The sequence below is a fragment of the Podarcis muralis genome, chromosome 7, assembly GCF_964188315.1.
Source record: "Podarcis muralis chromosome 7, rPodMur119.hap1.1, whole genome shotgun sequence".
In the NCBI taxonomy this organism is placed as follows: domain Eukaryota; kingdom Metazoa; phylum Chordata; class Lepidosauria; order Squamata; family Lacertidae; genus Podarcis; species Podarcis muralis.
The window spans coordinates 85,961,000-85,973,399 of record NC_135661.1 but is presented as its reverse complement, the minus strand read 5'-3'; the positions used below and the strand labels follow the sequence as shown (position 1 = coordinate 85,973,399).

Here is a 12,400-nt window from a genome sequence, read left to right as displayed (position 1 = left end):
TGACGCATTTGAGGGCAGGAGGGGAGAATCATAGAATCCTAGAGTTGGAATAGACCACAAGGGCCATCAAGTCCAACCCCCTGCCAAGCAGGAAACACCATCAGAGCACTCCTGACATATGGTTGTCAAGCCTCTGCTTAAAGACCTCCAAAGAAGGAGACTCCACCACACTCCTTGGCAGCAAATTCCACTGTCGAACAGCTCTCACTGTCAGGAAGTTCTTCCTAATGTTTAGGTGGAATCTTCTTCCTTGTAGTTTGGATCCATTGCTCCGTGTCCGCTTCTCTGGAGCAGCAGAAAACAACCTTTCTCCCTCCTCTCTATGACATCCTTTTATATATTTGAACATGGCTATCATATCACCCCTTAACCTCCTCTTCTCCAGGCTAAACATGCCCAGCTCCCTTAGCCGTTCCTCATAAGGCATCGTTTCCAGGCCTTTGACCATTTTGGTTGCCCTCCTCTGGACACGTTCCAGTTTGTCAGTGTTTTAAATGACAATTTTGGGTTATATTTTAGTGATCAAGATTTAATATATATTTTCAACTGCCGCTATATCTGAATTGTCTCTTTTATACCCAATTGCAATGCCATGTATTCCTGTTGTGTTTTATGGTTTTCCCGATATCGTAAGTGAGCCGGAACTGGTCCGTGACCGTAATAATAAAATTCATTCATTCACCTGTGGATATTATCCTAACTTGTGACCCTATGACTACAAGGCTAGCATCTATAACAGGAAACCCACTAAACCGGTCCTATTAGTTCCTTTGCAAGATAATGGCCTTTGCAGGCCAGCTAAGTACTGCCATTTACATGTCCAAAGAGGCTGGCTTGTTGCCATAGAGACAGGTGGGTAGGCCTTTCCCACCTCATCTGGCTAGAGGCCACAGCATCCTAGACTCTAGAGCAGTGTTTCCCAACCTTGGGCCTCCAGCTGTTTTTGGACTACAACTCCCATCATCCCTAGCTAGCAAGACCAGTGGTCAGGGATGATGGGAATTGTAGTTCAAAAACAGCTGGAGGCCCAAGGTTGGGAAACACTGCTCTAGAGGGAGACCAAACAGGCAGGGAGGGGGGGAGCTGTGTGAAAGTGAGTTTTGGCTGGTGCTGGAGAAACAGAAGCATGTCTTGTTGCAGGAATTTATGTATAGGTTGGGGGGGGGGGTTTGCCCCTCCAGCAGATATCATGCACATGCAGCCCACTACCAAAACTAGCACAATCGGGTTTGTGACTTTTGTCCCCACAAAACACTTCATCACAGTTTCTTCCTGCCTATTCAAAGGGCCTTTGCTGCACGAAACCAAATGTAAGAATTCACTGATAAATGTACCTATGTACTGGCTCACTGGGAAAACTTCAGAAATTCATATAGACATGTGAGCTCAGCTGCTCAGCAGCCCCTCTGCCTGAGTGATAATCCCTGGCATCCTGATACCTGAGTGCCAGACAGGTAGCCATTCCAGAAATAACAAACCCAGATGAAGACAAAAGGGTGGGATTAACATGGTTGGGAAACAGGGAAATGTAAATATCTTTTCTGTTACACTTGATGGGTGTTTGGTGGAGGGCAAGGGGAACCATGGGGCAGGGTCCAGGATGCTCAGATTACGGCCACCAGACCTCCCCTTTCATGATGTAACCGTGATGTAGTTGGGGGGGGGGTGTAACATGGGGATTAGCAGCGAATAAAAAATTGGGTTCTCTTTTGTTCTGGGCTTCCATCTTGTTCCACCTGGTGGCAGGTGGGAGTCCTGTCACGACAGTCTTCAATCAAGACCAAGCCTACTGGCTGCTGTTTTGCTCTGGTATTCCTGGCTGGTGTCCATGTTTTTTGTCCAAGGGAGCCCTCAGGTTTCTCCGCTAACAGTCTTGACCCAAAACCTTTGACGGGGAGGCAAGTCCTGTTGGAGTGTTAGTGCCGCGAGCCCCTCCATCCTATGATCAGGTTTTGTGTGTGTGTGTGTGTGTGTGTGTGTGTGTGTAAATAAAATCATGTATGCTACAAATATCACAGTATATTTGCAAGGAAACCAAACTCTGGGTAAACACCGGCACCCTGGAGTCTTTGGCCGTTGGGGTTCATGCAAAACTATCACAAATGTGTTGTGCGTTAGGTTGTTACTGAAAGTGCAGTACGGTCAATTAAACAACATTAAAGTACCGGTACCCTCTTGTTTGCTTGCTTGCTTAACAGCAACATTTTTGAAATTTACTCGAGGGAATATTCTGGTTAAAGGAACCAAGGAAACTGGCTTAGAGGGGGGGGGGGGAGGTTGCCCAGATATTCTTTTGGTGGTCAGACTGGAGCCGGATAATAAGTGTTGGAAATGTAAAGAAACTGAGGGAACATTCTTTCACCTTTGGTGGACGTGCCCCAAAGGTAAAGGCTTTCTGGGAAATGATCTATAATGAACTGAAAAAGGTATTTAAATATACCTTCCCTAAGAAACCAGAGGCCTTCCTTTTGGGCATTGTTGGCCAAATGGTGTTAAAAAAGGATAGAACTTTCTTTATGTACGCAGTAACAGCAGCAAGAATACTTATCGCAAAACATTGGAAGATTTGCCCACTCTGGAAGAATGGCAGATGCAACTGATAGACTATATGGAATTGGCAGAAATGACTGGCAGAATCCGAGACCTGGGAGAAGAGCTAGTGGAAGAGGACTGGAAGAAATTCAAAGACTACTTGCAAAAGTATTGCAAATTGTATGAATGTTAGAATGATGCAGGATATAAGGATAATATGGCATTAGTGACATAGTTGAAAGAAGTATGTAAAAAATGGTCTATAAGAACAAAGGTGAAGTTAGAATAATATTATGTCAAACTTAAATAACTGATAATAAAGGGAAAAAATGGAGACATAATAGTTGAAATGTATAATATAAAATAAGATTTGAAAGAAGGTGAGGCATTGCTGAATAAGATTGTGTAAAAGGGAACACAGAAAAGGGAGATGTGAGGGAGTCTGGAAGGAGGGTTATGAAAACAATAACTAAGAAACTGGTTTTTTATCTCTTTTTTATGTCTTTTTTCTTCTATTTTTTAGGGGTTTTTTATTGTATTTTTCTTTTTTTGTTTTCTTGATTGATTGTGATGGTGTTTTTTCTTTTTTTCTATCTGGTTGTGAATGTGAAGTTTGTTTCATTGTTTAAAACTTTAATAAATATCTTAAAAAAAAAAAAAAACAGACTGGGAATTAAGCCCAAAGCCTTTTCCCTCTTGGTGGCTGGAACACTACCAGGTTCCTTCGCATCAGGAGACTCCAGAAAAAGTCACAGCTGCCCCACCAAACGCCTGGTCCGGGGGAAAGGCCCCAATCCCTCAACCGCCCCTGCCTTTGCCTCTCTCCGGTTTACCAAAGGAGCGAAGGCATTTTTCGATCAGCTCATCCAGGGTGCAGGATCGGTTCAGATCCCCCAAGGTGATGGAGGCCAAGGCCTGGTTGATCTCCCGAGGGTTCGGACAGGTCATCCGCCGCCGACTCTTCCGTCGGGAAATCCTGCAGGCACCTGGGAGGCTGCCACCTTCTGCGATGCTGGGGGCTTCGGCTCGGGATTTCCTGCAAAAGAATACTGTTAAGTTGTGGGTGAACATATCAGACGACACAGCGATTCTTCAGACAGCTCTTGTTTATTCACAGGCCAGAACAGAACTGAACTGAAGGGTTCAGCCAGCCTACTTATACAGAGCTCCACTAGAACGCAACAGTAACCACTTTCTGTAACTAGCCAATCACTGGACGTCACTTTCCATTCCTTATTTGCATATGTGGACCTGAGTGAAAACTATCTACAGTATCCCCCTGCTGGCCCAGGGTGAGAACTTCAGTACATAACAAATACAATTCCCAAATTGACCAAAGACACGAGCTTCAGGGACATCAACGGCGGTTGTTTTTCGCCCCCAAGAGAGACAACAGCAGCTGCTTTGAGGTGTAAGAGGACACACACATCCGACGTCCACTGCAGCTGGTAAAATGGACAAGCTGTCCAATTCCTACTACCCCACTCTCAGAGGAGCCTCTCTGTAATAATAATAATAATAATAATAATAATAATAATAATAATAATAATAATAATAATAAATAATTTTATTTATATCCCGCCCTCCCCAGCCAAAGCCGGGCTCAGAGCGGCTAACATCAAATGTATAATACATTAACATAAAATCAGACAATCAATTAAAATACATCTTCAAATCAGATCAGGATCAGAATAAAATCCAATCGGATGGCAACCCGCAGATTAGGGTTGGGGACCTTAAATGCTCACCAGGCCCAACTGTTTGTGCTGAACTTATGTGGGCCTGTTAGAAAAATTGGGAGGCCACTTTCATGCAAGTTCTTATGAAAGGGGAGAGGGAGTCAGACTGAACCCCGACCAAAGGCCTGGTGGAACAGCTCTGTCTTGCAGGCCCTGCGGAAAGATGTCAAGTCCCGCAGGGCCCTGGTATCTTGTGACAGAGCGTTCCACCAGATCGGGGCCACAGCTGAAAAAGCCCTGGCTCTAGTTGAGGCCAGCCTAACCTCTCTGTGGCCTGGGACCTTCAAGATGTTTTTATTTGAAGACCGTAAGTTCCTCTGTGGGGCATAACAGGAGAGGCGGTTCCATAGATACGAGGGTCCTAGGCCTCTGCATGAGTCCCTGGATGAGTAGTGCCTCTGCATGAGTCCCTGTTCTGGGCCTATATTTTGCAAGCTGCCGTGTGGTCGCTTTTGCAAGGGAATGTGGGGTGGAGATGCATATGTGAAGGGCCCATGGCTTTGCGCTGTGTGAATTTTGAAAACAACACCACCACCAAACCTTTGCAGGGTGTCAAAACCTAGTTAGACCGGTTTTAAAATTGGCCGGGGGGAACCCTTCCCCAGGTGTGGCAGCATCTGCCTGCAAAATTGGCAGACAGAAGAACTCTTGCTGGGAAAAGATCAGTAGTGTTATAAGAAGAAGAAAAAGTCCTTTTTCCTTATGGGTTACCAGAGAGCCTGTACAGAGTCCTTATGTAGGTTCTCTATCAGTAGGAGTAAATAACCGAGGCCAACCAGAGAATATTGAGAAGCAAAGCAGCTCGTAAGCCTGATATTTATTAAAGCTGTTGCAACAGGGTGCTCCCCCCACATGCAGGAGGGATGAGGAGACCCAGAACATTGGTGTGCAAACTCTTAACCTTGGGTTAAGAACTTAATTTGTTCTGGAGGTCCGTTCTTAACTTGAAACTGTTCTTAACCTGAAGCACCACTTTAGCTAATGGGACCTCCTGCTGCTGCCGCACCACCGCTGCACGATTTATATTCTCATGCTGAAGCAAAGTTCTTAACCCGAGATACTATTTCTGGGTTAGCAGAGTCGAGTCTGTAACCTGAAGCAGCTGTAACCCAAGGTACCACTGTATAGACATTTGAAATTGCCTCCCCTGTAGCTCAAGACCACCCCCAATACATCATACATACATCACAGAAGGGGCGGTCTACAGCAGAAATCTGTGTGTGTTGTTGTTCTACCAGCAAAGGCTTGTGTTGCATTGGGTAAAAGGCAACAAACTTGGTTCGCCAGAGGCACACCAAAGTAAGTGATCTGTATACCTTTTTTTTTAGGGGTCTGGCTTTGCCGCTCACTCAGCTTGTCTCAAAATCAACATTTGACAATTGCTTTTGAATTCTAAAGAAAGCGGGTTCCTACCACAAAACATTGCGGCGTGGGTAACTGTTAAGTTGTGGGTGAACATATCAGGCGACACAGCGATTCTCCAAACAGCTCTTGTTTATTCACAGGCCAGGACAGAACTGAACTGAAGGGTTCAGCCAGCCTGCTTATATAGAGCTCCAGTACAATGTTACTGTAACAACTTTCTAAAACTATCCATTCACTGGACATCACTTTCGATCCCTTATTTGCATAACTATCTACAGTATCCCCCAGCTGGCCCAGGGCGAGAACTTCAGTACATAACAGTAACCTCAGCCAGCCATGTCCTTGTCAAGAAGCGTGTGAAGTCCTCTTATTCTGGCTTTAACAGCTGCAGATAAACTGGCCAGCTAGACCTACCCTCTTCATGTCCAAAGAGGTGGGTTCTTTTGCTGCCTCACCTGGATGGAGGCCATGAAATCCTAGGATGGAGAACTAGAGGCCACAGAGCTGTGCGCTCTGTGCATGAGAGAGTTTGGCTGATGCTGGAAGCTGGAGACACAGATGCGTGTCTTGTTCTGTGCAGGACCCAAAGCTGTGGCTTGTAGCTTCCTTGGGAACCTCATGGGCTAAGTAAGATCTCTTGGAGTGTTAACGCTCTGAGCCCTTCTATATAATGAATTGAAGAAAATGTTGAAAATAACTTTTGTAAAAAAACCAACAGAAGCCTTTTTATTAGGTATTTTAAGCCAAGATATACCGAAAGAAAAGAGGACCATCTTCATGTATGCCACTGCAGCAGCGAGAATGTTGATTGCACAAAATTGGAAGACTGGAGAAATACCAACTAAAGAACAATGGCAAGAGAAGTTGATGAACTATGCAGAACTGGCAAAAATGACAGGCAAGTTAAGAAAAAAAGACAACAGTGACTTTGAAAAAGAATGGGAACCATTTATATTATACTCGCAGAAAGCCTATAGACTTGATGGCAGGACTTAAATAAACATTCACATTGTTAGTGTTAGAAAATGTGTAGAAGACAGAGAAATAATATGGTGTATTCATTGTTATTTTTTAGGTTTGATGTTATTGTATAAATATGTTATTAGTAACTTTTTCTTTTAGGTAAAGGTAAAGGTACCCCTGCCCGTACGGGCCAGTCTTGACAGACTCTAGGGTTGTGCGCCCATCTCACTCTATAGGCCGGGGGCCAGCGCTGTCCGCAGACACTTCCGGGTCACGTGGCCAGCGTGACAAGCTGCATCTGGCGAGCCAGCGCAGCACACGGAACGCCGTTTACCTTCCCGCTAGTAAGCGGTCCCTATTTATCTACTTGCACCCGGGGGTGCTTTCGAACTGCTAGGTTGGCAGGAGCTGGGACCGAGCAACGGGAGCGCACCCCGCCGCAGGGATTCGAACCGCCGACCTTTCGATCGGCAAGCCCTAGGTGCTGAGGCTTTAACCCACAGCGCCACCCGCGTCCCACTACTTTTTCTTTTAGGAGGCAGCAAAGTGGGTGAAAGGAGAAACAAACCAGAAGCGGAAGTTAGGAGAAGTCTAGGAGGGGAGAGAGGAAGGAATGCATAGCAAATGTTATGAATATGAGATGTGTGTAATGAATGAAAAAGAAAAATGAATAAAATTTAAAAACAACAAGAAACACACAAAAAACTCTGGGAGCCCTTCCATCCTATGCTCAGGTTGCATATATGTGTAAACAAAACCATGCATCCTAAAGACATCACAGTATCTTTCTAAAGAAGGCCACCGACCTTGATGGCTTTAAAAGAGGATTACACAAATTCTTTGGGGAGAAGCTTAAAAAGGTAAAGGTAAAAGGACCCCTGACCGTTAAGTCCAGTCGCGGACGACTCTGGGGTTGCAGCACTCATCTCGCTCTATAGGCTGAGGGAGCCGGCGTACACCTTCCGGGTCATGTGGCCAGCATGACTAAGCCGCTTCTGGCGAACCAGAGCAGTGCACGGAAATGCCGTTTACCTTCCTGCCACAGTGGTACCTATTTATCTACTTCCACTGGTGTGCTTTCGAACTGCTGGGTTGGCAGGAGCAGGGACCAAGCAACGGGAGCTCACCCCGTCGCGGGGATTCGAACCGCCGACCTTCTGATCGAAGGGAGAAGCTTATCGATGGCTAACTCTAGCCATATAGGCTCTGTTGTTCCTCCACAGTAGGAGGCAGCGACACTTCGGAATACCAGTTGTCAGAAACCACCGGAGGAGAGAATTGCTCTTGTGTTCGAATCCTGCTTGCTGGCTTCCCACAGACATCTGATCAGCCACTGTGAGAACAGGATGCTGGACTAGATGGGCCATTGGCCTGATCCAGCAGCGGTCTTCTTATGCTATTGAACCAAAGCCCAAGAAAGCGCCGTCCCGGGAGTCTCTCACTGGTGCATGCAACAATATTCAAACAAATGCAGTACAGTCATACATTGGGTTATAGACACCTCAGGTTGCGATTTTTCGGGTTACAGACCTGCCGAAACCCGGAAGTACCAGAATGGGTTACTTCTGGGTTTCGGCAGCTGCACATGCGCAGAAGTGCTAAATCGCGCTTTCCGCATGCGCAGAAGCACCAAATCGCAACCCGCGCGTGCGCAGCGCTGCGGGTTGCGAACGTGCCTCCCGCACGGATCACGAGCGTCCACTGTACGATACAAAAGGGGGGGAAAGGTATTGCTGCTTCCCGGAACGGGGGTTCAACCTTCAAAGTTTTCACTCCCTCTCTGCCCCCCTCCTGCGCGGCCCTCCTGCCACAGTGGTCCAATCAACTGCTTGCTAAGAATTTATCCTCCTCCTCCCCACCTCGCTCTTGCAATCCTCACTTCCTCAATGAGCAAAGGCTTGGACTTCCGCATTTCCCACCTCAGAGCATGCTTTCCCCACCCCGGTCTCTTGCATTTGAAAGTCGACCAGCCATCCAGCGACTGTACTTGGAAACCCAAATCTATACCAAGGAACTTCCTCCTCTTGCCCAACTTCCTTGTACGCACGGAGCGTGTGGGTCCCCCACCCGCAAGACCTCTCAGCGCTCCTCTGCGACTTTGTCTGCAATATCTCTCGAGTGGGGAAAGATCTCTCGCTCTCTCCTGCGTTGCAATCTTTCCAAACTCCCCTTTTGTTTTCTCCTGGCATGTGTGACCACAGCTGTTCCTTTTCCAACAGCTGAGCTTGCTGGATCAAAGCACCCACACACCTACTCGGCGCATGGAACTGAAACGACACCATGCAACCCACCCGCTTCCGGATTGCTAGATTCAAGAAGCACGGGTCTTTTACGAAAGCTAAGCTTCCCCACCCGCTGGGAGCAAGTTGAGACACTGCTAAACCTGAGCTGCAAAAGCAGAGCTATGCAAGACCTCGCAGCTTCTGCGAGTCAGGCAGACGTTGAAACCTCAGGAGCGGAATAAATATGAGCTGGATGAAAACAAATATTAAAATGCATGTCCTGGTTTCCCCGCAAGTCAAATGGCAGCGACCACAGGGCAGGCGGTGCAAGGTTTTTACATGCAAATTGCTGTCAACAGTCAGAGGAGCACAGTTGTGGATCCCTCAAATGATCACAAAGGATCAGGGACCGTCAGTTTCTACAACCGTTTAGAGTTTCTGCAATGCTCATATCAGATTGTGCACAACAGCACTGGCACCACAGGAAACATTGGGGTCCAAGCTGGTGGGCTACTACCCTTGTGCACTTTGTAGTTCGAAATCAACTACAGCGAGGTCTTGCATAGCTCTGCTTTCGCAGCTCGGTGTATCTGAAGAAGTGTGCATGCACACGAAAGCTCATACCAAGAACTAACTTAGTTGGTCTTTAAGGTGCTACTGGAAGGAATTTTTTTTGTAGTGATACCTCGGTTTAAGAGCTTAATTCGTTCTGGAGGTCCGCACTTAACCTGAAACTGTTCTTAACCTGAATCACAACTTTAGCTAATGGGGCCTCCCGCTGCCGCCGCGCGATTTCTATTCTCATCCTGAAGCAAAGTTCTTAACACGAGGTACTATTTCTAGGTTAGCGGAGTCTGTAACCTGAAGCACCTGTAACCTGAAGTGCATGTAACCCGAGGTACCACTGTACTCTATTCCAAACTTAAAAACGGAAAGCGTAATGCCGGTGGTCAACAAAAGAGGTTTAAAGACTCTCTCAAGGCAAATCTAAAAAAAAAAAAAGTAGTATTAACACCGACAAATGGGAAATACTGGCCTGTGAGCGCTCCAGTTGGAGAACAGCCTTTACCAAAGGTATTGTGGGCTTTGAACACACTCAAACTCAGGACGAAAGGGAGAAGCGAGCTAAGAGGAAGGCACGCTTAGCAAACCCTCACCATGATCAATTCCTGCCCGGAAACCTATGTCCCCACTGGAAGGATGTGTGGATCCAGAATTGGCCTCCACAGTCACTTACAGACTCACTGTTAAGACCATGTTCATGGAAGACAATCTTACTCGGCTACGAGGGATCGCCGAAGAAGAAGAACTTTGTAACACCCCTGTTATCTGTCTCCTAAAGGTAAAGGGGACCCCTGACCATTAGGTCCAGTCGCGGCCGACTCTGGGGTTGCGGCGCTCATCTCGCTTTATTGGCCAAGGGAGCCGGCGTACAGCTTCCGGGTCATGTGGCCAGCAGGACTAAGCCGCTTCTGGCGAACCAGAGCAGCGCATGGAAACGCCATTTACCTTCCCGCCAGAGCGGTACCTATTTATCTACTTGCACTTTGACGTGCTTTTGAACTGCTAGGTTGGCAGGAGCAGGGACCGAGCAACGGGAGCTCACCCCGTCGTGGGGATTCGAACCACCGACCTTTTGATCAGCAAGTCCTAGGCTCTGTGGTTTAACCCACAGCGCCACCCGCGTCCCCTCTGTCTCCTATCAGGCCCTAATTAATCAAGTTAACTGTCCACAAGGATGCTCAATCTGGTACCTATTGAAGAAGATGCACACGAAGCCTGCAATCCACCCCCCCACACACAGTTATTCGTTCCTGAATCTCACCCGAAACTGAATGCCTTTAGGAAGGTATTTTTATATGCAACGGCTGCAGCTCGGACTTCGGTGGCAAAGGGAGACAATTCAAAACAAAAAATTATGGAAAAGTGGGATATAAGATATATGGTATGTTCAAAAATACAGTAAAGGTTCGCTATCTATGTTAGCATTCGATTGACGTTGGAGAGAGACTGAGTTGAGAAATAAGACCAAGGGTACATATTAATGTAGGAATGTATTGGATAAAATGTAAAGAAATATACAATAATAAGAGTACATTCATTTGTAAAAAAAGGAATATACAACGGGATAGACAGGAGGTCCGAAGTGTTGGTATATATATTATTTTGGAATAGTTTTTTGCCCTTGTTTTTTCCTTTTAGTATATAAACATTGTATACATGTTGAAATTTATAGTATAATAAGCCTTGTGATGCAATATGATAATGTTTACCGATGTAACATAAGAACTTTAATAAATGAATGCAAATCCTCCTCTTTGGATTTTAAAACTGGACAGCTACATGTGTTCCTATCCAATTTTTTTATTTTGCTATGTGGCGGAATACTGCCCCTTTCCGGAATGGAAGATGACAAGGTCCCCAAGGACTTGGTCTGCAGGCAGGTCCATGGCAGACCAACTCCGTGTTACAAAGGTGTCTGCAAACGTGATATGAAAGCTGGCAATGTCAACACACCAGATGGCAATCCCTTGCAGGTGACCACAGTGCCTAGAGCCAGTGTCCAGAGGAAGAATGACCACTGGGAGGAGGGCAGAGAGAGGAAAAGCCATGGCACATTTGCAGCAGCACAACTGGACGCCTTCATCTACCCCGGCTGCAACAAAGCATGTCTCTGCTGCATCGGTGTCTTACAGCCACAGCAGTAACTCTCCAACAGTTTGACTTCACCAAAGCACACTCTTTAGTTGTCTCCCGAGACAGACAGATGCCAATCAATCAATCAATCAATCAATCAAAGGGATGGATGAAAAGTCCCCACAAACCCAGGGCCACATGCACAGGGACGACTCACCTCCTGCCTCTTTAGCCGTTGCAAGACAGGAAGAAGTTCAACAGGCATAGCACAGCAGCAGCCCCCACAAAAAGTTGGCAACTTGACAATACCTTGGGAACGGCAGCATTTCACCTGACGGCCAGGCGCTTGTGTGGAGTTTCCAGCAGCGGCGATCAAAATCAGAACGAAAAGACGCCCCGCCAGGAAATATCAAACTGGCTGAAATTTCCCCAGGTCACCATGACACAAAACAGGAAAATCCCAGTGAGTAAGATGAAGAAGGAGCGGCAGCTCAGTAAAGTTTGCCTTACCTCTTGCTCTCTCGTCGGATCATCTTCTTCCAACCAAGTCACCCTTTCGGTTCTCTGTGGGGCCGGGGGGTGGGGTGGGCTGAGGGCCTGGGGAGGGGTTCCTTCTTGCTTTCCTAGCTGAAACCTCTCAGCCAGGTGCTTCTGGGCTCAGCCCCAATTGGGGCAAACACAAGCAATACGGCAGAACGTCTCTTCCAGACCGCAGCACAGCTGAGTCAAACAGAACTGGTTGATTTTATGCTGATGTGCGGTTAAAAGGAACTGAGTTGCACATGTGATTGTGTGTGTGTGCGCGTGTGTCTGTCTGAGCATGCATGTGAGCAACAGATAGTACAAACAGGACTGAACGGTGTCAATGTTTGCACTGCCACTCAAAATCTTCCTCTTTTTTTTATTAAAAAAAGCACATTTGACAGCTGTGCAGCAGGCAAG

At 46.7% G+C, this 12,400-nt stretch overlaps 1 protein-coding gene across 1 annotated transcript in view; it reads right to left on the bottom strand.

The window, feature by feature from the left end:
• The window catches only part of RASGRP4 (RAS guanyl releasing protein 4), a 36,941-nt gene extending 24,764 nt beyond the window's left edge, over positions 1 to 12,177 (bottom strand). The window contains exons 1-2 of the mRNA XM_077932318.1: positions 11,969 to 12,177; positions 3,366 to 3,568 (exon numbers count right to left, since the gene is read on the bottom strand). Coding sequence (XP_077788444.1) covers positions 3,366 to 3,568; positions 11,969 to 11,991 — 226 coding nt within the window. The 5' untranslated portion in view covers positions 11,992 to 12,177. The remainder of the gene's footprint in view (positions 1 to 3,365; positions 3,569 to 11,968) is intronic.
• Between the last annotated feature and the right edge of the window lie 223 nt (positions 12,178 to 12,400).